This window comes from Crocodylus siamensis, chromosome 1 (assembly GCF_052110815.1).
Source record: "Crocodylus siamensis isolate JL-2025a chromosome 1, ASM5211081v1, whole genome shotgun sequence".
Lineage (NCBI taxonomy): Eukaryota > Metazoa > Chordata > Crocodylia > Crocodylidae > Crocodylus > Crocodylus siamensis.
In genome coordinates, this window is record NC_143395.1 from 389,120,708 (window position 1) to 389,148,192 (window position 27,485).

At 45.5% G+C, this 27,485-nt stretch overlaps 1 protein-coding gene and 1 long non-coding RNA gene across 2 annotated transcripts in view; one reads left to right on the forward strand and one right to left on the reverse strand.

Moving 5' to 3' along the window:
• The window catches only part of DDX10 (DEAD-box helicase 10), a 356,406-nt gene extending 341,939 nt beyond the window's left edge, over positions 1 to 14,467 (reverse strand). The window contains exons 1-3 of the mRNA XM_090029503.1: positions 14,254 to 14,467; positions 978 to 1,038; positions 652 to 782 (exon numbers count right to left, since the gene is read on the reverse strand). Coding sequence (XP_089885629.1) covers positions 652 to 782; positions 978 to 1,038; positions 14,254 to 14,433 — 372 coding nt within the window. The 5' untranslated portion in view covers positions 14,434 to 14,467. The remainder of the gene's footprint in view (positions 1 to 651; positions 783 to 977; positions 1,039 to 14,253) is intronic.
• A 113-nt stretch (positions 14,468 to 14,580) lies between these two features.
• LOC149875210 (uncharacterized) lies at positions 14,581 to 25,093 on the forward strand. The gene is made up of 3 exons (XR_016440012.1): positions 14,581 to 14,958; positions 19,984 to 20,133; positions 24,798 to 25,093. It is a non-coding gene; the product is annotated as an uncharacterized LOC149875210 (long non-coding RNA).
• Positions 25,094 to 27,485: the final 2,392 nt, after the last annotated feature.

Genomic DNA, 27,485 nt, shown 5'->3' on the forward strand with positions numbered 1-27,485 from the left:
TAATCACCATCAAATCAAGACTGTATAGTTTATCTAGGTACATGATCCAGATGCAGAATGGCACTATAGTGGATTTTCTACTGTTTAAGATTCATGGGTACTATTAACAAGAGCAATTAAAATAAAATAAAATAAAATCACCTGTAATATTACCAGTTTGTCACCTACCAGGCAATACTCATGCTAATCAAAGAACATTCAGTTAAGTGTACCACTGCCTTCATGCAGGTCCATTTATGCAATATATGCAGCAACGCATTCTTAACAGTCTCATTCAGCTGATATTAAAAAGACTGCTTATAGAAAAAAAAAAAAAGGCGCTTTACTTTAAGCTCCATGCACCCCCACACAGTTCAGCCCATGCCCAGAAGAGGCATCATGTTAGTTGGACCTGGCTCATCCAACACCTATATAAATCAGGTGCTTGAGCAGGGCTTTTTGGAGCTTTTATCTAAAGCTGATTTAAGACTGTTTCTCCAGATTACACCATCTTGCAAGCTTTAGACGCAATTCTTAAATCTGTCATAACATTATATGAATTAAAATAAGCATCAAATTAAATGCCTTCTTTTACATCCTATTAGCTTGTGTGTGCTATTTAATGTTGCTTTATTTAGGACAAAGTATGCAAAGAATGTCTAAATTACTTACCGGAATAATAAAAGCCAAAGTTTTGCCCGATCCTGTCTTTGCAGCACCAAGTACATCTCTCCCTTGTAAAGCCAAGCCTATGGTCTGCCTCTGTATCTCAGTTACCATACGATACTGTGATTCCTGTAAACCTAGTATTTAGGAAAAAATTAATTCTTTCTTTCCCGCGTAGTGCAGCATTTTCTATTAGTAAAATACTATAGGTAGCAAAGTTTAATGTAGAGCATGGATATTTAAAAATAAAAACTCCTTAATTGCCAACGAATAAGACCGTACAAAAGTAGGATTTTTTTTATTATTATTAAAATGCATTAGTGTTTACTTACCTTTCAGAGTTTTCTTTGACAATGGAAAATCTGAAAATCTCTCAATTTCATTTGCATTTATCTGAAACAAAAAACCCCCCAAAAAACAAAAGAAGTTAATCAGTCCCAGAATATAAGCATATTATGAAAAATAGCTCCCATCATTTTAGTCTCATGTGTGACTTCTCTAGTTAGAGGAAAATTGTTAACAGCAAATTTTAACCGCCCAATGTGAGGGAATGAAAGGTTTTGCCATCCACATCAGATTCATCTAACCCCAATCTCCTTCCTTAGTCTAGACAAGCCCTAAAAAGCAGAGTAGAAACGTATGTATCCAATTATGCAGAACAACAGCTCAATTTCTCTCTTATAACCTAAACTCTTCAGAAACATTCAGTTTTAGATATCAGTAAACCTATACAAAACTTAAGCATTCTATATGCAGGTTGTCAAAAAGCCCAAGACAATTAAGTACTCAGGCTAAACAGGTTATAGACAAAGCAAATAGCAAAGCTCTTCTAGATTATTCCAAACCTATACCCATCTATCGGTGTGATTGCCAATAGAGGCTGTAAAATGTTTACATTGGAATATAACAGACCAAATAATTTATATTTCCAAAGGCCTGAAACAAGCGTTGACTCAATCGTTCATCTCTTTCAGATTTACCATATTCTCCTGGACTTTTTCACAGAGAAGTTATTGACAAAAAAATAAAAAATATGCAGGCCACAGGCAGAGAACTGATGATGCCTGATGCCAGCAACCAAAGCTCTGAGAACTCCTAACATGCTTTCCTTTCTGAACGACTGTAGTTGAGGAAAGGGTTATTATAATGCTGTAAGCACAGCCAATGGATTCCTGCCAAAGATAAGCTCACCCACCAGGGTCCTACATACCACCAGTTCTGAATGTTGCTGTCCACCCAGAGCAGCTTATAAAAAGCCAATGATAAATGCTTTCACAGTATACAACCAACTACCTTTTAAATCAGAGGTGGTCAACCTACAGCCTGCAGTCATCGAATCCGGCCCATGCAGCTCAGCAGCTTTGGTGGCGAGAAGCTTCACCAATGCCATAGCTGGCCCAGTAACAAGAGATGGCGGTGGTGGTGGCAGCCAGAGCTTACTGCAGGGATGGACAGTTATTGTGGCTGAAGGGCCACTTAGAGTAGAGACAGACATTCAAAAAGCCCAAGCCTGAACTGATTCAATCTTTGCAAGTTAGTCTAACCTGCATAGATTAAACCAATTTGCAAGTGGATACACCCTTCTCTTCCACAGTGCTGACCTGTGGGGGGTACAGCCAGGCCCCAGCAGGATGCTATGATTAGGGCTGCACGGTCCCCAGCCAGGGTGTGGCTGGAGGAGGGGGAGACGGGTTGACAGGCTTTTCCCCTGCATGTCACTCAAGCAGCAGGGAGTGTTGCTAGACCCCAGCCCCAGCTAGCCTTGGGAGGCAAAGGGGTGTGGGGAGGAGCAGCTTGTGTGGACTGCATGCACCTGTATTATCCTGCTAGCTAGTGCTTCATATTTGCCTAAACCTCAAAGATCATTTCTCAGACCTCTCTCTGTCCCCTGTTGAAAACGGGTAGATTGCGGGCCAGGGAAGCTGTACTCTAACCAGGCTCAGTAATCGATGTGTAGAAGCAATCCCCAGCAAAAACTGCTGCATAGTGAAACTTCATTTCATATAATGGTTTCAGGGTCTGAGATACCTGCACTTTGACAGCTTTGAACCAAGCCAGCAAGGAGCTTAACAGAACACAAAGTTTATCAGACCATCAAGAAAACAAAAGCTTCTCTCTCATTAGTTCAAGTTCTTCTTATCCCAAGGTACAGGCATTTACAAGCCACTGGCTTCTAGTTCAGGAAGAAAGGAGGGAAGGCTGCTGGTTGACAGACATTACCAACTGACCTGCTGATTAATTCCAGAAAGCCCTTGGCAGACATTGTTCTGTCTGCCTCAGTTCCAGTAGAACTGGAAACACACACACACACCTTTCAGCATTAGCAAGCATGGGGGTGGTGTGGTCAGATGCCAGATGGGGTTTGTGCTGCTGGGGTCCCTGCTGTGGGAGAGGGGAGGAGGACACCTGCTTGAGCAAGGAGTGGCTGGGGGGGGGGGGGTTCTACAGAACTCATACCTAACAAATGCCATCCATCAAAACGGCCTCCTCTATTCTATCTAGCTTGATGCCGAGTCTTCCTCACATTGTTTTGGCCTTATTTTCCCCAACTGAAATTGTTCTTGAATATTTTATTTTCAGTAATACTCACTTCTGAAGGGAAAATTGTAGAGCATTAGGTTGTAGCATAGAGCTACATTATTGTTTCAGAAAGATTGTATTTTTATTTAACAAGTCCATACTTAATGTCATACTGTACTTGTCTTACTAAAATAAGTGCTTCCAAGCAGTAGGAGGATTAGCTTGAATAAACTAGATGACTGCTTCTCTCTAAGTCAGCAGTATCAGACATACAACCTACAGACCAGAGCCAGCCCAGGGAGCCACTCTATTCAGGCTGGTGGCCTTCCACCAGGCCACCCAAAACTGGAAGCATGGCTATGGGATGTAGCTTGGTACAGAATCTGGGACCCTTAGGCCCTGTTGGACATGGCAAGCAGCAGCAGGAAGATAAGTGAGGGGCCCTGTCACCCTCTGGCAGCTTCACTCATCTGTACTACCACAGCCCTACCTCCCCCTCCACTGGCCCAGCTGCCACTTCTGCTTGTCCCATGTGCTGAAGCTGCTGTTGTGACACAGAGCATGTAGCTGGAGCTGGACTGGAGCCACCACTGCTGCATGCCTCAAGCTGGATCTGGCCTGCAAAAGCCCAGTGATCTAGATCCAATCCAGACCACATAGTTAGTTTGATCCCCTGCTGCCAACTATATTGTTCAGGCTTTTCTAAAAAACAGCCTTATTTTCTATTAACTTGAATTTCATTAATCATAACACATTTCTAAACTTATTTTCTGTCACTTCTTAACAAAATAGTTATTGAAACACAAAGCTCTGGATATCTAGTTTGCCAATTTGAATCTGGCTTGAGAATAAAATAAGCAAAAAACTGTCAACTATAGCTATGTGCATTCCATTTTTAGCAGTGGAAGATTTGCACTGTACTGTACTGCACTGAAGCAATTCCAGAACAGGGAGCATTACAGCCAGCCAGTCTGTATCCCCTCCTCCTTGTACCTTGCAAAGACTGCAGTGATCCCAGTCTGGGGAAAGCACAGGATGCTTCAGTCCTCCCATTCTCAGGCAAAATGAGCCAAGTCCTCTGTCCACTTCTCACACCAGGAACTCCAGTGGAAAAAAGCCAGACTGTCTGTATACTTCCGGTTTCTACCAGGAAAGTAACAATTCTTCTGGTACCTGGCCTATAAGACAGCTGCTGAGATGCCAAACTTACGTTAGCTTGGGTGGTACCAGCTTATTTCTAGAGAAAGCATCCACTCCCCAAAAGAAACACCCTCCTTTTGCAGGATATGTTAAAAAGGTAAGTACTGAATTTCTTATTCCTAAGGTGGTTTAAGGGTCAAGAGACAGGGGCAGAGAAGCTTGAAGAAAGCTCTAACAGTCCCCCAAAGGGCGCCGAAAAGCATTTAGCTGTTCCAAACTACTAACATCTGAATTCTGGAAGACTGGCCTAGAAATTATGACAGAATAATCTTTGCTGATTGAAACGCAATATAAAGAACACCACTCTGTTCAGACTTGATACACAACCTCATGCTTCTTCCTGGTTCATAAAGTTGAGGTGTAGTACAGGACTTCCCTTGCAAAGAAAAACCTCTTCTAAATGAATGAAAGCCCTTCTAAATTAAAGCTTTAAGAAATATATGAGGAGAAAAATTAAATACAACATATTTTTTTACTCCAAAGAGATCATCACAATTTCTCTCCTTCATTTGGTAACAGCTCTGTCATTTAAATGTTCCACTTGCCCAAATAACCTAGTATAAAATTTAGAGCCTGGCAATTTAGCATCCTGACATGCACTAATTTGTTCCTCCATGTATATTATTTGTTTCTGAAATATAGCTAAAAAGAGAGCGAATTGAAGTGTTATACATTTTTAATCCCCAAACTGGTGTGATCATTTCTCAAACTCTATCATCTGATCCCGTATCAGAGAAAGTTGGTAGCAACACGTTTTCTTCAAGCACATTGAGACTGAAATTCGACAGCCTTTACCAAGAGGCATCAAAACAATTCATATACTTGTCTTGCTAACCAAAACAAGGAGACCCTGGGGCGCACAAACCTTAATATCTAAGGAAACAGGAATAATATGTATCATTCTAAGTGGAGACAGACCAGTTCTGGTGCACTGAATCTTTTCCCAAGCATCTGCCCCAATACGAGCATGAAGCAGAACCACTAACTGACCGGAAGGAAACAAACAATGGAGGTGTACTTGCTGTCACTGTGACTTTTGGTAAGTCATGTTGGAACCCCAGAGTATGGTGGGAATAAAAGAACAGCCACTGGTATATCACATACAATACTGTATTCACTTGAGGGATTATGCACAAAGCACTATACAAAAAAAAAAGCATTAGACTGTCTATTTATTAAGCATCTAAACATACATACACCAGCTACAGCACAACTCTGCTATTGTTAGCATGGTTTTTAATTCTGCAGGAATTGCTTGGTATGGAAATATAAGTTTTAGATAACATGTGGCAGCACCTTCATTAAAATCTCTCTTTTGAAGTATCTGGACACAGTTTTTTTGCAAGGCATATTTATAATTTTCCCTATCACTGCTGTCATTGTTAGCAATCCCTCAATACAAAGATGATCTCTACCACAGCTCACTGATGGGTCTCGAGATGACTTAAGAGTCCAATCCTTGAGCCAGTCACCTCTCCACACAAGTTGCAGGTCTTTCCACAGGGGAGAGTAGGCTTCAGGCTGTAATTCCACTCCTTTTCTTTCCTCCGCCCTCTCTTCTCTGCTTCGAGGGCAAGGTGCTTTACCTCAAAACAGGCTGCCACTTGGTTGAAGCTACAGCACCACTGAAACCTATAGACAGGCAGCTCCTCCCAGCTCTCAGTGCTGGCATCTGTTTTCTTCAGGTATGCCTTCAATGGGTCCTCATAGTGCTTCCTCCGGCCACTGCAAGATCTCAGGCTATTACTAAACTGGAAGTACAGCACTTGTTTTGGGAGTCAGGAATCAGGAATCCGCACACAATGCTCCATCCAGCAAAGTTGATGCTTAAGGATCACTAACTCAATGCTAGTAACATCTTCCCATTTGATGTGAAGGATTTTCTGAATGCATCTTTGGCAATAGCTCTCCAGGCTCCTGAGATGAAACAGCTTGTTTATTTTCTCTGTCCAGTAGAGAAATTAAACAAGTACTGAGTTTCACTTAGAAGACATGAAGCTAACCAATACTTCTCTAACAAACTTGAAAAGCTATTTTTCTGAAAAGCCTGTACAGGAGATTCCAAAAAATTTTCCTGTCCCAAATCAGCATAAAAGTCTTGAAACCCAATTTTTTGAGAGCCAAAAAGACTGAAGAGAGATCTCAGACGATTTTGATTTCAACATTATTTTTACTATATGTTAATTTAGAAGTCAAAAGTTGTTCTGACATAGAGAACTTTAACTTAAAAAATACTGACAACATCTCTTATTCATTGTTTTTGAAACAATAAAATTTGTTAAAACAACACACTTTCCTGGGACCAGTTTCAGCTGCAACAACTTGGCACTGTCCCACCGAAATGTTTTGTCCAAAAAATCAACAGCCAGTTCCAGTTACTGCATCCATAGACACTGTACTACATGCAGCACTACATATTCTGCTAATTCCTTAATCCTATTACCAATGTGTTAAGATGTCACAATGCCAACGATTTATGTAGGCTTAATTTAATTTTGTTAAGAGTCAAAGTACTGAGACAATATGAAAATAATATGCCTGCTGGAAAAAAACTATGTTATGAACCTTAGACAAGTGTGAAACAATTCAGCATGTCTGACAGAGGGGACAGATTTAAATTAGTGTGTGAGATTTGAAACAGGTTTTAATTACAGCAATGTTAAACTGCTCTAAATAATAAATTCTGCCTAGAGAACTCCAATGGATTTGTGGATTAAAATTTACAACTATTTCTCTTAGGTCTCCCATTTGGATGGTGTTCTCCCAACCATAGACAGAAAACAAATTGTATTTTGCCCTTTTACGTATAAATAATCAAAATTAATTTAGCAGACATGTTCTGTTCCTCTCCAGCACATAATTTAACCAAAGCTATTTTAGAGACGTTCAGAAGCAAGGAAAAGTGAGAGGGAAATATTTAAAGCTGGAGGGATAGGAACATTAGAGAAAGTCTGTATCATGTAAGCTTTTTTAATTGTTTTCTCACTCCCCTTCTACATCAGTCTTCCTGTGGTCCATTAAACTGCCTCAAGATGAATATGGTCTATCAAGTTTCAGCAGTAGTTTGTATTTGATAAAAGTTAAAATGAGTTAAACCACACACACACACTGAAACAGTACAACTACCAGACTGCCCTCTCCCAGAAACTCCAGTTCTATGACCTCATATTCAGAGTCCTAGCTCAATGATTCTCCAACAGGGTGCTACAAGATCCCTTTAAAGGTGCCATGCCACCCCCCGTTTGAGAAGGTAAAAGTTCTTCTCCCCCAGTCCAATGCCTTGTGTCTGCCCCAGCTACCCCAGCAGTGCCTGCATCAGCTTCTCTTCTCCCCCGCTGCCCTCCCCAGAACCCATATGCTGCCTGCCCCCTGCTCCCAGAAGCATACTGCTATAGGCAAGTGGGCAGAAGTGGGGCTGGAGCCACACTTTGCTGTCCAGCTTATTCCTTCTGCTCTTCCCATGCCCCCAGATCCAAAGGAAAGAGCCATGAGGGCAGTCACCACTGTGAGACCTTGCAGAAGCAGCCTAGGTGGTAGTGGCTGCCCTTCCCCTCAGGTACAAACCAGATGGCACAGAGGGCAGAGACAGAAAAGAGCAGGATACACTAGGGATATGTCCTGTCCCCTTCACTCTTAACTGGCCCCAGCTGAGCAGGTGTGTCAAATGTATGGTCTGCAGGCCATATCCAGCCCATGGAGTCACATAAGCCAGCCCACAGGTTGCTTGACCAACCCTGCAAGCTGGCCCAGCCCTGTGCAGGCTGGACCCTGCACTGCATGTGCTCCTAGCAACAGAGGGTCAGTCTGAGGCACCACACAGCCTGCAAAATGGACCCTTGTGCTACCTGCTGTGTTGGGTCCAGCTGGCATGCCACAGGTACCAACATCACAGCTGCTCCATAGGGAGCATAGTCCTGGTCCAGCCTGCACACTGGCTCAAGGGTGCTCATCCAGCCCATGGAGCCAGATGAATTTGACACCCTTAAGCCAGAGCAATGTTTCTCAACCTTTCTAGGCTCAAGCCTCCCTCAATCTCTTCAAAATTTAGATTCTAGCTCAGTGAGTCTCTAAGTGATTCACTGGGGTGCCATGAGATTCAGAGCAGTTAACAATGGGCCCATTTTGAAGGCTACATGTGGTGCCACAGACTAACCCCTGCGGCTGCTAGGAGACTGTAAAGTGCAGGGTCCAGCCTGCATGTAGTGGGTCCAACCTGCACAGGGCTGGGCCAGCTCACAGGGTTGGTCAAGCAATCTGTGGGCAGGCTTATACAATTCCATGATGCTCTGAAGCTAAAGAAATTGAGCACCTCTGACCTAGCCCCTGGAGATCTTTTCTCCTTTGCAAGGCTGGCCTACCACAACCACTAAACTTATGAGGGCTAGTTTGTGAGCAAAGATAATAAAGCACATCCCCCTAAGAGCTCAATTTACTTACTCCCCATGACAGCTGGGCAACACTGAAATAGACACTTTAAAAAAAACTCTAAACTCCTCCACAGGACTTCACTTAATTTCAGAAAACATAGTTACCCCTTTCACAGTCAGATCACTATGTTTGCAGGTTTCAAACCGGACACCATGCATGTTGAGAATCAGGCCTGCTAAGCAAGGGAAGCAATTTAACAGCTTCTCTAACATGCTTAAGCAAGCAGTGAAATGAGATTTTTTGTATGATCTGTAGTGTTGCTTTATGCTTCTACCCTTCTCAGCCATCTGTTGCTGTATCTGCATATTTCACCTTAGAATGAACCTAGATTGTGGGCTTTCTGGGGCAGAAAATTTTGTTTTTTACTTGTCAATACAGCAACAGCTACAACAGATCCATGAAGGACTTCAGGAATACAAATAACCAAGTGGATTAATTTTGTCATTACACAGCTCCAGTTCTTTCAGTCTTATTGGACACTCGACAGCCCAGAATCTGTCAAACTTCCTTTGATTCCTTTTTAAGCTCAATGGCTCTGTTCAGAATTCCTAGAGGTGTAGAATGGGCACTATTTTGACCAGAGCCCTGCACAGTGCACATTTTGATGAATATTTTAACATTTTAATATTTGGTAATCAGGTGCAAGAACAGACCAGTGTCTCAGATGTTCAAAATGTCCCTTGGGAGCTCAGGGAAGCAATCCTTATTTTCTATCAAACAGCCTCATGAGAGTCAAAGAAGAATCTTAAACTTTTCCAATGCAAGTTAGTCCTGAAGTGCACTGGAAAAGTAAGTTTCTTCTTTAAGTGTTATTACTTGAACCCCAGTAAAAAAAAAAAAAAAAAAAAAAAAGGAGATGCAAACTAAACACATATATACAGAACTGCAGTTTTTAAATTAATGGGTTGGGAAGAGATCAAGGGAAGAGTAGCTGCCAAGATAACAGCACTGCCAAATCCTTCATTAATTCAGTTTCCCCTGATAAAGTATACATGACTCCTACATAAGGTACACTGCACAAACTACCTTCACTGTCTATAGAGAGCAAATCCAAGTGAAATATACAGACCTGAATGTCTGGGAGTTTCATCGTTAGTAGGGCCGGAAGGGACCTGAGCAGATCATCAAGTTCAAACCCCTGCCTTGGCAGGAAAAAGTACTGGGGTCAAACGACCCCAGCAAGGTGTACATCTCCTCTTAAAAACCCCCAGGGTAGGGGCCAGCACCACTTTTCTTGGAAGTTGGTTCCAGATCCTAGCCACCCTGACAGTGAAGTAGCGCCTCCTGATGTCTAGTCTGAATCTACCCTCTGCCAGCTTGTGACCGTTATTTCAGGTCCCTTAGCCTCTCCTCATAGGGCCTGCCCTGCTGTCCCTGGATTATGTGAGTGGCCCTCCTCTGGACCCTCTCCATGTTGTCCACATCCCTCTCAAAGTGCGGCGCCCAGAACTGGACACAGTACTCCAGCTGCGGCCTGACCAGTGTCACATAGAGGAGGAGGAGGATCACCTCCTTGCACCTGCTTGAGATGCACCTGTGGATGCATGACAAGGTGCGGTTGGCCTTCCTGACTGCCTCCCCACACTGCCGGCCCATGTTCATCTTGGCATCAGTGATGACTCCAAGATCCTTTTCTGCCTCTGCACTGACGAGAAGGGAGTTCCCCAGCCTGTAGGTATGCAGCTGATTGTTCCTCCCCAGGTGCATCACCTTGCACTTGTCAGTGTTGAATCCCATCCTATTCTCATCTGCCCACCCCTGTAACCTGTCTAGGTCCAATTGCAGCCTATTCCTCCCTTCTAGCATGCCTACATCCCCCCACATCTTGGTGTCATCAGCAAATTTGAACAGGGTGCTACTTACCCCCTCGTCCAAGTCACTGATGAAGATGTTGAACAGTACAGGCCTGCGGACAGAGCCTTGTGGGACCCCACTGCCCACATCCCTCCAGGTCGAAAATGACCCATCCACCACCACTCTCTGGGTGCGGCCCTCCAGCCAGCTGGCAACCCATTTGACTGTGTAGGTGTCTACACCATAGTCCCCCAGTTTTTTAATGAGAATGGGTTGAGAGACAGTGTCAAAAGCCTTTCGAAAGTCCAGAAAGACTACATCCACTGCTACCCCTGCATCTAAGGATTTGGTGACCTGGTCGTAGAAGGCTACCAGGTTGGTCTGACAGGACCTGCCTCTAATGAACCCGTGTTGGTTGCCCCTAAGCATAATCTCCCCCGCTGGCTCTTCGTGGACATGTGCCAGAATAATTCTTTCAAAAAGCTTACCCAGGATTGAGGTAAGACTAACTGACCTATAGTTTCCCAGGTCCTCCTTCCTCCCTTTTTTGAAGATGGGAGCCACATTGGCCCTCTTCCAGTCCTCTGGCACCACACTAGAGCACTATGAGTGCTCATAAAGCCGTGCCAGCGGTCCCGCAATGACCTCAGCTAATTCCCTCAGCACTCTGGGGTGGAGATCATCCAGACCAGCTGATTTAAATACGTCCCGTCCCTCCAGAAGTTCCCTGACTAGATCCTCCCTGACCCTTGGCCTGGGTGCACCTTGCCTGGGGCCTGAGTGACCCAGTCCCTGCTCAGAAAAACGGAGGCAAAAAGTTGTTAAATAGGTTAGCTTTGTCATCTGGTGTGATGACCAGATTTCCTAGCGTGTCTTGTAGGGGCCCCACATTACCTGGTACCTTCTTTTTGCCACCTATGCATTTAAAAAAGGACTTCTCGTTATCCTTGATCTGGGAAGCTAGTCCCATTTCCATCTCTGCCTTGACCTTCCTGACTGCCCCCTGCATCCCCAAGCAAACAGTATAGTCCTCCCTGGTGATGGCCCCTCCCTACCTTTTAGCTACGAGACATTCCCAGATGCTTTTGGTGGGCCATGGGGACTTTTGCGCCCTCCTGCCCCCTTTGATCCGTGTTGGGATTACCTCCCTTTGGGCTTGGAAGATCGTCTCCTTAAGAAGCAACCACTCTTCTTGGACACCTGACTCCCCTCCCCTCCGGGACCTCAGTGCCTCCCTGACTATTTTCCTTAGCTCATTGCTGCATATCTCCAAAGAGAGGCAGACCTCTGCTGTCCTCAAGTTATCCCCTCTGAAAAACATGAGATTAAGTTTGCTTCAATCAGTAGATCTCAAAGAACTTTCTATCTGAAAAACCATGGTTGGTAATGTTTCTTATATTATGCTTTCTCAATCAGTAGATCTCAAAGCACTTGATATAAGCAGGTAAGCATCATCTCCATTTTACAGCTGCCCTAATGTACAGGACAGGAAGCAATTTATGTAAGAAGCATTGTAAAGTAGTGCATAAAGTATAGGCTTCGCACACAAATCTATCTTCCATCTCAAATAGATCATTATTCCCCAAGAAGGGAGAGTAGGGTATTTCTCTCTCTCAGTCTAGCTCCACTAGGAAAATTCACCAGCCATCAACCAAAACTCTTATTCTCCCTGTTTTGTTCTGTCAGCAGTCAAGAGAAATATAAGCAGGTCCGGTTTTCAATTAACAGCTATTTCTTAAAATATTCTGCAACTTCTACCTTACCAATTAAAATTTATTGACAGTTTTGCTTAATTACAAATGTAACCAATATTGTAACCCAAATGGAACCCATGTATGTTTGTATACGAAACATAAATCTGTATCAGGTGTAAATGGGGTATCACGCTATTCCTGACCTCCTGAAGACAAAGTAGAATAGTTTTAGTTAGGACATGACAGATTTTCACAGAACCACAACATCGGCTGTCGTGGTTCCCCCCTGCTTCACCTGTTGCAAGTTATGGTGCTAGGTGTTACATCAGGGTTGATGGTAGTCTTACACAAAGTTTAGATTATAGGATTGTATAGGATGGTGTTGCCAACAGATTGAGGGAAGTGATTATTCCCCTCTATTCAGCACTGGTGATGCCACATCTGGAGTACTGTGTTCAGTTTCCACCCCCCCCCCATAGAAAGGATTTAGACAAATTGGAGAGAGTCCAGCAAAGGGCAATGAAAATGGTTTGGGGGCTAGGGGATATGACTTCTGAGGAGAGGCTGAGGAAACTGGGCTTATTTAGTCTGGAGAAGAGAAGACTGAGGGGAGATTTAATAGCAGCCTTCAACCACCTGAAGGGTGGTTTCAAAGAGGATGGAGCTAGACTGTTCTCAGTGGTAGCAGATGACAGGACAAGGAACACTGGTCTCAGGTTGCAACAAGGGAAGTTTAGGTTAGATATTAGGAAAAACTCTCTCACTAGGAAGGTAGTAAAACACAGGAACAAATTACCCAGAGACGTGGTGGAATCTCCATCCTTGGAGGTTTTTAAAACCTAGCTAGACAACGGCTAGTCTAGGATGATCTAGTTGGGGTGGGCCTGCTTTGAGCAGGGGGTTGGAGTAGATCAGTGTTTCTTGACCCACAAGTGGTTCACAAGAATATATGAAAGGGTCATGAACAAACCTTAAAAATGGATTTTCCTTTAAAGGAGAAAAACATGGGAAACCATGGCTTTTCCCTTGCATGCTGTCAGTATTTCAGCTTGAAAGGGGCTGCTTGGAGCCCCCCATGCCCTACACACTGAGGGACTAGGGCTTGGGGGCAGTGGCTCAGGAGTGAGGGGCACTGGGTCAGGACTGGATGCTGATGTTAGCAGATCAGTACAAAAAAGTTGAGAACCACTGGACCAAATGACCTCCTGAGGTCCCTTCCAGCCCTACTTTTCTATGACTCCGTGACCTCCAACTCTCAGCTGTTTGACAATCTTTTCCCAGCACAAAGGGAATGTCACATGGATGCAAAGCAAGCCAACCCCAGCTTGCAGTGACTGATTTTACCGGCAATTACATCCTGGCTCACAGGCAAAGAACAGGCAAGCCCAGAAACATACCAGCCCAGCAAGAGCTGCTCACAGCTGCTCCAGCATCACACGTATAGTAAGCATCCTGGATCAGTGATTCTCAACCTTTTTTGTACCAGGACCCATTTGTAAATGTCAATGGCCAGTCCCAGCCCAGTGCCCCTCACTCCAGACCTGCTAGGGGGCAGGGGAACCCTGAGCAGCCCCGTGTAGGCTGGAACGCTGCCAGCCTGCAAGGGAAAAGTCACTGTTTCCCACCGGTATCTTCTTTCAAGGCAAACCCACTTTTTGAAGTTTGTTCAGGACTCTTTCATACATCCTTGCGACCCATTTTTGAAACGCTGCCCTAGAGCAGTGTTTTCCAAACTGTGGGTCGTGGCCCCAAAATGGGGTTGCAACATCAGCGTGAAGGGGGAGGCTGTAGGTGGGGAGTGAGGGGCCAGGCTGAGGAAACAGGGCCATAAGCGGGGTCGGGCTGAGGAAGAGTTTGGGAAGCACTGCCCTGGGCTCGGCCCGCTTTCCGCCCGGCGGGGCAGCGCTGCCCCTCGTCTCGGCGTCCCCCCCGGCTGCCAGCCCCAAGGCCGCCCCCGTGCCCGGCCGCTCACCTGGTCGTAGCGCTGCTGCAGCCGGGCGATACCCTCCCGCTCCTGCTGCCACTCCGGCCGCTTGCGCTGCTTGCGCTGCAGCTGCAGCCGGGCCTGGCGCTTGCCGTACTTTTTCTTCCATCGCTCGAAACTGCGCACCGGGTCCTGCCCCGGCCCCGCCGTATCCCCCACCTGGCCCATGCTGCCCACTGCCCGCTATCCGCGTGGGTCACACGCTCCCCCAGGCGCATGCGCCACCGCAGGGAAGGAGGGGCGGGGTCTGGCGCAGAGTGATGCCGTCACCCAGCCCCGCCCCGCCCCGCCCCCTGCTATGAAATGCGGGACGAGGGGGCGCGAATGCGGTCACGTGCGCAGCGTGGAGGGTGCTGTCCCTCGGCACGCGGGGATGAGCCATGAGCCACCGCACTGCCCCGATGGAGCAGGGTGCAAGCCGCGTCTGACACCGGTTCTGATCTGTAGGATAAAGCATCTCCCAAAATCAGTACTAATCAGGAGCGCAGCAGAGGGTGGGCCAAGCCCTAGCCGCTCCGCGGTAGAGAAGGCCGGGTCCTGAACAGGCTGGACTCAACCTTGTCCCACAAGGCAGCTCTGCTGAACCTCCCGAGGCTCTGGCCTGGACCTTCCGGTCGCGCGGAAAGTCGAGATGAAGCGTAGGCCGGGGCCAGGAGAGACGTTAACGTGCACTTTTACTTTCTATTAAGGAAGGTGAGCAGAAGGCAGGGCACCTTATAGTCCTCCATAGGAGGTCTATATTGAGCAGATTCTTTTTGGTATTGGGTGGTGGAACTGGAGCGTGCTCCATCCACTCCATGCATTGACCTGGTATTCAAGTGTTTCCAGGACCGGTGCAAAAAAACAGGAAAAAAAAAAAAAAAAACCTTATAGACTCACTATTTAGGGTATATAGAGGGCACGAGCTTTCATGACCTGAAAGCTTCGCTTCATTTGCAGCTGGTGAAGGACAGTAGAGAGCAGTGTATAAAGTGGAGAGAATAATGCCAGTACAGGAAGTGGGAAGAGAGTGGGGAGGTGGAAGAGGGGAAACAAGTAAAGAATACAGCAGATGGGAAAAGAGGAGGAGGTCCCAGTCTGGTTGAGGCACCATGGTTTTGAGTGTTTAGGAAGACGTGGACCTTACTCTGAGAGGCAAAACTCAGTGACTTCATGTACCCTTGTCTTCTTTTCTTAAAAAGACTACTGGCAACATCGCCCATCTCCATTGGTGGCAGTATAGATAGGGCTCCCATAAGCATTTTTATTTTGACTATTGTGTTGGCTCACTCTGCTCAGTCCAAGTTACACAATACCGTGATTGAGACATTGGTATCTAGGTTTACTAGCATGTCTATGTGGTACCACAAGTGATGTTGAATTCCTAGTAGCAGTAGTGGGAAGCTGGAGGATGCAACACTAACATGGATAAATGCCTAGTTGGTGGAGGAGAGTGGGATGCTAGGGATTACAGTGTCTTCTGGTGGTATATGGTTGCTTTTCTGTAATTCTGGCCTTGTCTACAGACTAGCCTTTACTACTATAGCTATACTGCTGACGGTGGAAACTCAGCATATGCCAACAGAATTTCTCAGCACAGCTATACCACTTTTCTAAACAACATAAGCTCAACTGACAAAAGCACTCTTTTATCATTGTAGCTCCATCGCTTCTCAGCCTCTTGTCAGCTCAGATCAAGCGTAGTGATATGCTTGCCTGGCAAGGGAAACACTGTGACCACTGAGGCGGTCTTCCTTGTCATGCCTGGGGAAAACTACTCCTGGCATGGGGATAGTACCTGCCAAGGTCATGTATAGTAAACCTCCCACTTAGCTGCTGGAGTGGGAAGGTCTTGGCTTTATGCCCATTTTATGGAAAAGGGAGATTCCTCCCTAGCTTGCTCCTGCGGCCTTATGGCTGAGGGCAAGCAAAATTCAGGGGCATCTGAACCCCAAGCCTCCGGGCTTTGGCATGCAAGTAGGATGCCCACCAAAAGTTCTGGAAACATCTGAAGCCTCCGGTGGGGGTGGAGGATGTTTGCCGGTAGCAGGGCCACTTATGGTTCTGGACTGAGTCTCGGATTTGGAATTAGTTTTGGCTAATTTGGCTTGAAATACAGAAAATTTAAATAAAATAAAAGCTCCATCCACATCAGTGGTATTGCCAGCATAGCTATGTCAGCTGGAGATAGGGCTTCTCATAGTCAATACAGATATGATGAAAACTCTTTGTTGTGTATACTTGAGGTATTTGGTAATGCACTGTGGTATTTTTGTTGATTTTCTCCAGTGTTGACAACCATTCTACTTGTTTGAACAACCCTCTTTCCTCTAAGCTTTGTGTAGAGTTGCATATCCTAAAGCAGTAGTTTTCAACCTTTTAAACTTAAGGCACCCCTCAGAAAATACCAGCTCTTAGCTTTCTTCACTTGTTTTTTGACAACAGAAAAATAATAACACAATTTTTTTGTTGCAAAGAGCTTAGAAATACCACAACAGGTCAGAATGATTTTGACACTGTGGATTTCTGTTTAAAATCCCTGGATTTATCTAGTTTGTAATGTTTGCACAACTAACAACGCTAACATTGCTTGGCACCACGTTCAAACCTGAGAAGGCACTGAAGGTAACCCAGGGTGCCAGAGCATCTTGGTTGAGAATTATTGTCGTAGGCATCATTGCCTCATGTGCTGCTTAAGCTACTCTAATGTATGTCCTGTAGGAACTCCATCCACTTGTTGAGGCATTAAGGCATTCCGCTATCCATTTGGGCATTAGGATACGCATCATGATAGACAAGCAAACAAGGTTGTGTCAGAAGCACAGACAGTTCATCAGAAATAACATAGCTCAATTTGTTCTAACTCACTTCTGATTATGATTAAAAGCTGTAGTGTTAATGGGTATGGAATCTGATGCCCTTCTCTCCTGCCCCAAATGCCTACTCATGTATCTTATAACATTCTTACCTCTTCAGTATCTTAGCACTTTCAAATAGTGCATTAAGCAGCATGGCTAACATCTTCCATCTGTGGCTTCCTTTTTCCTTTCCTGTCCAAAGAGAAAATTGTATGTGCAGTATGGTAGGTTTTCTTGGGAACTTTTTTTTTAGCATGCACATAACTACACACTTTTTGTAAGAGAAGGTAATCAAAAAAATGTGCCTTGCCCTTAAAGTGTAAAGTAGAAAGCATTGTGATGGTCCTCAGTGCTTTGGGGAAATTTATTCCAAAGCCCACAAGAAAATTCTGTCTCCTACTCAGACGAGCTCTAGGTAAACCAGAGCTGTCCATCTGGTGGTCTATGAGGGGTCATCATGGGCTCTGTGGGCCACACACAGCCCCTGAGTGGTTAACACAGGAGTAGGCACAATGCACCCTGCAGGCCCAATTTTTTAAAATTCTAAAAAATTTATAAAATTAATATTTATCTGCCCCTGGCTGCCTGTCATGTGACTCTTGATGGCTTGCCAAAACTCAGTAAACAGCCCTGGGTTAACGTATGCCCTATAGGCGCCAGCAGATGCCTCTCCCACTACCATGCATTGGGGCAGGGTCCAGGGGTCCATGTGCTGACTGCATAGCCCATGCAGTAGTGGGGTAGCATCCACATGCTGACAATTCAACTTACATGACAGGAGGTAAGGGGACCACATGCCATCAGTGCAGTCCACACAGTCAGGGAAAAGAGTAAGAGGCACCCACCCAGTATGTGATCCATGCAGTGTGTGGACAAGGATCAAGCCTTCAGAGCCACATCATCCAGCCCCTGGAGCTGGCCCTGGGTCTCAGCTTGACCCAAATGCCACACCAGCATGCACCAAATTGGCCCTGTGACAGGGCCCAAGGCATATGCTGCACACAGCACCCCCTCTAGGACCTGCACTGCATGCAGCCCTTGTACAGGCCCAGTCTGGGACTCCTCTACATGCTGGATCTAGCACCTGTGACACCTGCCACCTTGCTGTACATAGCTACCACTCTGACTGATCTGGGACGAGTGGGACACAGTGCCTGCTCCAGCCAGTCTGAGGCAGGCATTGCATGCAGCACAGATCTTGGAGTGGGTATCATGTACAGAGTGGGTGCTAGATGCAGCATGTGGGAGACCCACAGACCCTGCAGGCTGGATCCAGCACCCACTCTGGCCAGAGTGGGTGCCACATGCTGGATCCAGCATCTGAGGTGGGCGGGAATCCGTGAGCCCAATCTGGCCAGCAGGGCCAGCCCCACACTATTTATCCGGCCCATGAATAGGTCCTATACCATTCATCTGGCCTGGGAGCCAGGCGAGTTTTAGATATCTTGGATATCCCTTGTGATAAAAATGGAAATGTTTAGCATAATGTGATATTCTCTGGGAGGCTAGGGCAGACAGCTAAGAACAGATTATATGTGCTTGCAGTTGCCTATCTTACAAAGATGACAGGTAACTGTGTTCTTTATTAGCTGGAATTTCATAAGGGCTAATGGCTTTGTGCCCATTGCTTTGCTGTAGTTCATAAGGGAAGTAATGAAGGGCTTATATAACCAAGAGCAGGTCCCAGCACACCAGGCTGGGACAGGTGTCTAAAAACATCACCCATAGATGCTATTATGTAAGTATTTTGTACTAGGAGCACCTAGGTTTTGGTAGTCATCCATCTTGTAAATTATCTGGTTTACAGATAAGGAAATTGGAGGCACAAAGAAGTGCCCAAGGTTAGCAATCAATCTACACAACAGAACTGGGCTCCTGAAATACAGTCCCCAAGCCTTATCTGCTGAAATGCACTGTTTCTCACAGATTGCACTGCAACATTCCATCATTTGTCAATTCCTAGCATCACATAAGCTTTTGATACAAGAGCACATAGGTTTTACATATACAAACTTGAACCACTAGAGGCCATAATAGACCTGCATAAATAAACATGAAATACTAATAAATGAATATTGTAATAACTGTGGAAAAGGATAGTTAAACTACCTAGTCCTGCATACAAGTCAAATCAATGCATAGTCCCTTGGTAGGGGATATGGTTCACATACAACACTGATAGCTCAGACGACAAAAGGCTTATTTTACCTAGAAATGCACAACATAACATTAGAGCAATAGTACATTTAATGCTCCTTTTTTTAATGCATTTTTTTAATAATGTGAATTTTGGAACAAGGGCAGAGCTGTTCTTCTGCTTTTGGTTTTTCAAAAGCCCATAAAGAAATGGCCTTATTAGCATTTGTTCAGTTATTTTCAGGTAATCCAAACTAGGTATCCAGGTCTCTGGGTTTTGCTGCTTCGTGCTGACGGTTTAGCACGTGTCTGTGTCTCAGGTTCCCCATCACATGAAGCTTTTAAATCCTAACTGGATATGTTTCTAAAAGATGTGCTCTCACTCAGCCACAAGTTGATGGCTTGATGAAGAGATTTTTGGGTGAAAAGATTATTTTATGCAGAAGGTGAGATAAGATTAGCATAATTGTCTCTTTTGACCATGAAATGAATGAATTATGAATAAAGACAAGTTAGAGAGTTTAAATGTTGTAAGAAAAGTGTTCAGCCTTATCTTCTTTAAAATATGCAGGTACAGCAAAGTAATTATATTAGCTCAGCCCTATAAGGTCAACATCCTACACTGGTTCAAACAGGTTTAGACCAGTGTGGGTTAAGTCATTTTTTTAAAATATAGTTACTATATTATTAGTTTATTTCTAAATATGGTTACTATATTACTCATTTATTTCTATTATTTTCCCAGTTTATTAATACACCTCTGGTCTTGAGGAGAAAGGACAGCACTGAGATAGCAGTTCACAGAAGAAAAGGAATGTGCCTGCCTGGGGGCAGTGTACTAGAGCACAGGGACCAGAAGAGGCAGCTCTGACATGAGAGGTTGCAGCAGATAAATGTAAGAAATAACAACTGTATTTTATTTTTACAGGTTTTTTTTAAATATGTAGCAGCCTAAAGGTCTTGGCAGAAGAATATTGTTGTAAACCACATTATTCTCTGTGTATGTGTGTTTGTGTGTCCTGTAGCAGGAGTCCTACTCTCGGAGCCCCTCTGGACATGTGGCTCCGCCCTCCTGCAATGGGCCAATCGCTTACTTACTTTCCTGCCATGCCTTGATCTTACTCTTGATTAATAGATGATTAGAATCAGCAGGAGGGTGCCCATTTTTATGCACCGCAATGACAGGGGGTGCTGTCTGCGGCTTCTTTTCCTCCCCTACACTGCAGTCCAAGCCTCACAGGTGGTGCTGGTATGATCTGACTTGGGCCTTGTTATTATGTCTCGGCCCTTTGTTTGCTCTTGGGGCTCCTCACCGCCCCTCCTCACTCTCGGGGCTTCTCACTGCCCCCCCTACCTCCAGGCTGGGCCAATGCGCCCCCAAACAAAGCTGCGCCCTCTCCGGCGCCAGGAGACCCCACGCTATCGTGGAGCTCCTATGAGGCCTCCTCCAACCCCTTATAGCCTCATCCGGTCCTCCGGTGAAACAGAAAACATAAAACGTAAAGCCCCCGGGCTACAACATAAAAGCTAGACCGTTCTGGTCAAAATATGAATCTCTCCCTACCAGAGAGAGAGAGCGCATCGACCCCCAGCAGGAACCAGGGGATGCTCCAACCATCAGAGTTCTCCCCTTTGCTCTGGCTGAGTTCCTCCTCCCTCGGCCCCGGAGGGGAACTGCCCTCCTGGGCTTAAGAAGGGCTAAGCCCCACCCCTGCCTGGCTCTAGGTTTCCCTGGTTGCTAGGGCAACCAGCACCTGCACAGTCCTGGTGACTGACAGCTGCGCTTCCCCCTTCCCGCCACTAGGGGTCTCTCCCGAGCCATTTCTGCTCTCAGTCACAGGACACCTGAGAGCCCTGCCACAGTCCCCATAAATGTAATTTGCATGTGTAAACTGGTTATATAGTAATTGACCAGAGTCCATGTAAGCAAACTTGCTCATTCTCATCTTTGTGAATAAACCTGGCTTCATTTCTTAGTGGGAAGGAGGGGGAGAGTCAAGTATATAGTATATTCTAGAGCTTGTTCTCCTCCAAAGGCATAACATACTCAGTCAAGAATTAGGCTGCATTTGCAGCGTAATAAATAATGACTTAATAAATAATAATGGCATAAGGAGATGCGGTAGTAACCCAATTGCAAAACATTTTCCATTTAAAAGGATATTGTGAATCACATCTATTATTCACTGCAGGTATTCGAAATTCAGGAGCAAGCTGTTGGAGATACGCATTTTTCCAGGGCCCCATTAATTTCCATTTGGGCTGTGTGGAGATATAAACTTGAAAATAATAGTCTCACTTTTTATGCATTCAATGCTCAGGGTATTGCTCAGCATTTTAAAATCCTAACTGGTAAATATGAACTTTCTGAAAAGCTGGGCTCATGCATCTGCCAGTGCAGACACAAATACTGAACTAGAAACCCCTAAGATCTAACAGAACAGCTATAGCAGAGAAGCTTGGGGCAAAATGCTTCTCTGAACCCTCCCCCAGACTTAGCACATGATCCTGCTGGCCCATCCCCATCAAAGAAAAGAGATCCCAGGACCAGAGGTCCAAGTCCCTCACCACTACATTGGTTTAGCACCTAGCCCCGTGACCCATTCCCCAACCCTGAGTTACAATGAGTTACAATGTAACACACCTCATTCTGTAAATCAAGAGATAGTGGTCTCTGCAGAACACAGAATCAGGGGTCTGATGATGCTACATCAGAGAATTATTACAGCTATACATAATATGATTTAATTTGGCACTTTTTTCTTAAAAACAAACAAATAAAATATGTTAAAAGAACACTGACCAATTTGCAAAATCTAGTACATGAAGGCCAGTAAATGTAATAGATTTACAGTTTTAATAGTGTTAGAGTGTTGTTGTGGCTATGATCACAACTGACAAGCAAAATGTTTGGTGATATCTTTGAACTGTATGGGACCAGTTGGGAAAAAATCAGACAGGACTGGATGTATTTAAATCAGCTGGTCTGGATGATCTCCACCCCAGAGTGCTGAGGGAATTAGCTGAGGTCATTGCGGGACCCCTGGCACGGCTGTACTAGCACTCGTGGTTCTCTGGTGTGGTGCCAGGGGACTGGAAGAGGGCCAACATGGTTCCCATCTTCAAAAAAGGGAGGAAGGAGGACCCGGGAAACTATAGGCCAGTTAGTCTTACCTTGATCGTGGGTAAGCTTTTTGAGAGAATTATTTCGGCACATGTCCATGAGGGGCCAGCAGGGGTGATTATGCTTAGGGGCAACCAACATGGGTTCATTAGCAGCAGGTCCTGTCAGACCAACCTGGTAGCCTTCTGTGACCAGGTCACCAAATCTTTAGATGCAGGGGTAGCAGTGGATGTAGTATTTCTGGACTTTTGGAAGGCCTTTGACACTGTCTCTCACCCCGTGCTCTGTTTGTGGATGCCTGTCTGCAATGAATCCAACTAGTACAGCTCCTAAAATGAACCAAGGAGGGGTTGAAGGAAAAACAAATGGTAGAAAAAGACACTGGCTTTGGGGATAGGCAGGTTATTCAGCAGCTCTGCCCAAACCATAAGAGCTCAGCTGGATAAAGTCTACATCCAAAAATAGTTAAGACCTTTGGCCTGTGTCACGGTATCTTCCCATTCTTGTACAGATAATAATCAGACTCTAGGTGCCACCCTTACTGATCCTGGAGCTTGGCCAAATAAGTAGTGGTTTCCTTGGCTATACATAGGAGTTCAGAAAAGAAATAAATACCTTCTTATTTCATCTTAAATGTACAGATTGTTAGATCCTTTCTGGAGTCCAGCTCAGATTAACCACAACCATGTTTATTGCAAGGTCATCCTAGAAAGGTACTGATGGTATCTTGAAGATTGTGGTAGACAAATCTCCAAAGGGTGTTGTAGCATAGGTCCTATCAGGAATTAATGAATCAGATCGGAAGAGTTATTGGGCATGGTGAATTGGAGTAACTGAGTCATGTGCTTCTTTAAGGACTGTATGTGAATGGTTTCATGCACAGACTGGGCCTGATTTTGCTTATCTATGTAATGACGTGGTGCTTAAGAATCAAACACATTTTGGTGAACCTTGCAAAAGGTAAGCCCTGAGATGTGTAGCAGCATGATAGTGAACTCTTTGTGCTAATACTTCAGTGGTGCAGAACAACTGGTCCTGAAAGCTGCCACAGAGGAATGTGACAAAAGTATTGAAAGACTGCATATTTAAGAACATATGTTTCTGATAGTCTGCAGTATCCTAAGGTAATGGTGTCCATTATGAATCCATCAGCATCTCTGATACTGCTGAAAGGACAAGAGAATCCAGGTGATGGTTTTGGAAACTTTCAAAATTGAATATTACGTTAAGAATATCTGTATTGGTCCAATTACATCTTCTGTCTTAAACTACCTTTATATTGAATGAAGAGTATCTTAAGAAGCTACCTTAGATGCCTTGAAATTTGATTTTTTTTTTTTTTGCATTTAGTTGCATAGAGTCACCAGTAGCAGGATGCACATTTTTGCATCAATACTGGTTTTAAACTACTTTAAAAAAAAGTTGGCCTTGCTTCAGCATTTTCCTCAACAGTAGGAGACTATTATGATCAAATACAGGGAGTCATAAAGCTTGAGGCTGAATCAATTCAATCTTTGCAGTTTAGTCTAAGATGTGTAGATTGAACTGATAAGCGAAGTACCAGACATTCACTTTTGATTCCGGAAATACAGTCTCATTCCTGCAGTGAGGGTGCTAGAAGGGGGTGCTAGAGTATGCCACCCTGCCCTTTTGAAGCAGACAGCTTGGGTCAAATCTAGCCCACCCACCCTGTGAGGGTGGGAGGGTCTGCAGGAGAGTTGCAAAGCATCCTGGGATGCTAGGTGTGACAGCTGAAAATTATGCCTGTGTGATAAAGGTGCTTGCTGAAGGCTCTATGAAGATTAGACTAAGTGTTTTTCTGTCATTTGTTTAATTATTAAGCTATACGTTGTTGCTAAGAGCCTAAAGTTTAAGATGTAGTAAGGCCTTGTATAAAGTAAGGCCTAGGAAATTTAGCAAAACCTTGAAGTATTAAGGCCCTGTGGCGTAGTTAAAATTAACCTTATCAAAAGAATGCAAGGCTTGTACTGCTATTGGTCAGTCTAAGGACAGTTGAAGTAAAAAGAATCTGAGTGGCTGTAAGTTATCAGCACAGTTCAGAAGTTATAAATTGGCTGAAACATCTGGAAATCATTCAGAAGGAAGATACAGCTCTGTGGAAAGGATTAATTAGCTGTTGATCTGGATCAGTGGGCCCGTGGATCTTGAGGAGCCCAAGGACTGAATACCAGGATCCTTCCTGGTACCTCTCGGACAGCGCTGATCAGGAACGCCTGACCTCACTGAGCTTTGTGGAAAGAGAAACTTGTTGTACGTCAGGCATCAGAGGGGACTGCCGATAAGTTGCCAATGTAAATTATTCTTGTCTGTCATTGTTTGTCTTGTTATTATGCATAGTTGTGTTTTTGTTAAGTTAATAAACCTTTCTTACCTTTGTACCCCTGACCATACTCTCAATCCCAAACCCTCCGCAGGCAGCTGGGACACTAAGGTACTGTGAGTTAAATTGAATCCAGAAGCACTGGCGATGTGTTTTCGGGGAGGGGGGCAAGTGTCCCCTCTGAGATTGGCCTCCAGAAGCCTTGGCGCTGGGAGAAGCACCGGCGTGCCCGTCTGTGGCAAGAAAAGTGCTGGCATGCCCCTCTGTGCTGAGAGAAGCACCAGCAACGAAACTGGAAGTGACACTGGGGGATCCCCCTCCCAGTCAGCGATCAGCAGCTGGTGCCCCCCCCAGAAGCAGGAGGCACCAGTTGCCCATATCTGGAAGGGATCTGGGACAGAAGTTCAATAAACCAATTTAACCTAAATCAGTTAAGTTTGATACTATATCAGTTTCTGTGCACTGAACTTCTGGGCTGAGTACAGACATTCAAAAAGCCTGAGCCTGAATTGATTCAATCTTTGCAGGTTAGTCTAACCTGTGTAGATTGAACCAACATGCAAGTGAATAGACATTCACTTTTGATTCCAGAAATGCAGCCACATGCCTGCAGTGGCTCAGGCTAGAAGCTGGAGCATGCTAGAGCAAGCCTTCCTTTTGCTGTGGCCACAAAGGTGAAGGGAAGCTGAGCTGATGGGATTGGGGGGTGTGGGCAGGCTCCAGCAGGCCTGAGTATGACTGGGCATGGGTGACTGGTGCCTCCTGAGATGGGGGTCACAGTTTGTGGGTGGCAGTGGGGTAGTAAGCAGCAACTGCCCACAGAAGCTGCTGGCAGCAGCAGTGGCTGCAGGGGGATGTGGTGAGCGGCGACCACCCACAAAAGCCAGCAGCAGTGATGGGGTGGCAAGCAGTGACAGCCCACAGAAGCCAGCAGCAGCAGGGGTGGAGGGGTGAGTGGCGACTGCCTGCAGAAGCTGGCATCAGTGGCAGCAGTGGCCAATCTTGGGAGGCACATGCCCCCTTGTGCCCCACTACATGTTGCATATGTGACTGGGGATGGGTTTAACCCACCACCTGCCCCCGCCTGCAGGGACCCCAGCTGGGGTGTCCCTGGAGGGAGTGGGGAAGCAGGCCTTGCCAGCTGTCCCCAGCCTCCCACCCTCCTCACTGCTTCAGTGGCAGGAATGGAGGCATGGCCCTATGCCGGTAGCCTGAGGGGAAGGCAGGGTTTAATCCCCTCATTGCAGCCTGCCCTGAGCACCTGGAGCTCCTGCAAGGAGGCGGCAGGTGACAGGTCCAATGTTTCACTGCTGCCAGGAGAGGGAGCAGGGCGAGGAGCCATGCTCCAGCTGCAGTCTACCTGCAAACCAAGGCCCCTGTACAGGGCTGGAGATGGGAGGCAGTAGGTGCTGACCTCCACCGCCCAGGGACACTCCAATCCCAGGCACACTGCTGCAGCAGCAGGCAGCAGTGTGTTGGGCTCCATGATTAGCCCTGGCTCTCCACCGTTCCTTCCCACACCTGCAGCTAGGTCACATCCCCCCTTCCCTGCCCCTCACCCTCCCCAAGGCAGGATTCGCATCAGCTTCAGGCACTGCTCACTGCTCCTCTGAAGGACTCATCCCAGGTGCTGCGGCACCGGCCCTGCCTGAAGGGATCTTCACCATGGGACACAACTAGCACCATACTGGTGCCTGCACTGCTGCCACCTGCAATAAGGGGTTAAACCTCCTCCTTCCCCTCAGGCTACTGGTATCTGGCCATACCCCCACTCCTGCTGCTGAAGCAATGAGCGGAGGTGGAGGGGCTGGGGACACCTGGCAAGGGCTGCTGCCCCCTTGCCAGGCAGACACAGCTGCACTCCAGAGCAGGGTTTCACACCCTGACCCACTTCTCAGCCGGCCAGAGCAGTGATAGTGCTCCAGCTAGGAAGGAGAGGAGCAAGGCCAACGCTGCTCAGCTGGAACAGACAGCACAGCCCAGGGCTGCAAAGCATGCTAGGATGCCAAGGGACTGTGTGCTAACTTAAATCAGGAAGGGATCTGGGATAGAAGTTCCATAAACTGGTTTGACATAAATCAGTGAAGTCAGAGACTACATTCAACCAGGTTTATCTTAAACCAGGTTCAGCTGTTTTGAAACTCGTTTATGTGCACTGAACTTCTGTTCTGTTTCATGTTTAAACCAGTTTCTGATCACTTAAACGGGTTTATGTGTAACTTCCATCCCTACCCCTGTTGTGTTACAGGTTTTAACTGGTTTCCAATCACTTACACTGGTTTATGAGTAATTTCTGTCCTTAACTTATCTGAGCATGAGCCCACATTCCATTAGCGTGGTCATTTAACCAAGTCACTTTATTTCAGCCGTGTATAAACTCACAGTGCATAATAACCAATAGAGACATGCAAACTATTACCAAAATGGAATAAAAAGCAGCTGTATTTTAGGCCTTCAATTTGTTAATATAGAGGGAACTTTAAAATCAATTTGGCAAAATACTTTTAAGACTAGATCCTGTACTCCAAATCATGGAACTCTTATACCGGAAACAACTGAGCCCTCTCTATTTCTCCATTTTCTCATACAGATTTGACATTTCCATCTAGATGCTTTGATAAATTTTCCCCATTGGAAAGTATGAACAGCTTTTAGTTGTTACATCATTTTCCCACTTTTCAGATGATCCCAGTTTATTGACCATGATTTTTCAGCACATTTGACTTAAGCTTATGCACCAGGGTTCTCTTTCTTCTGAAAACAATGGAAGTGATTAATACCA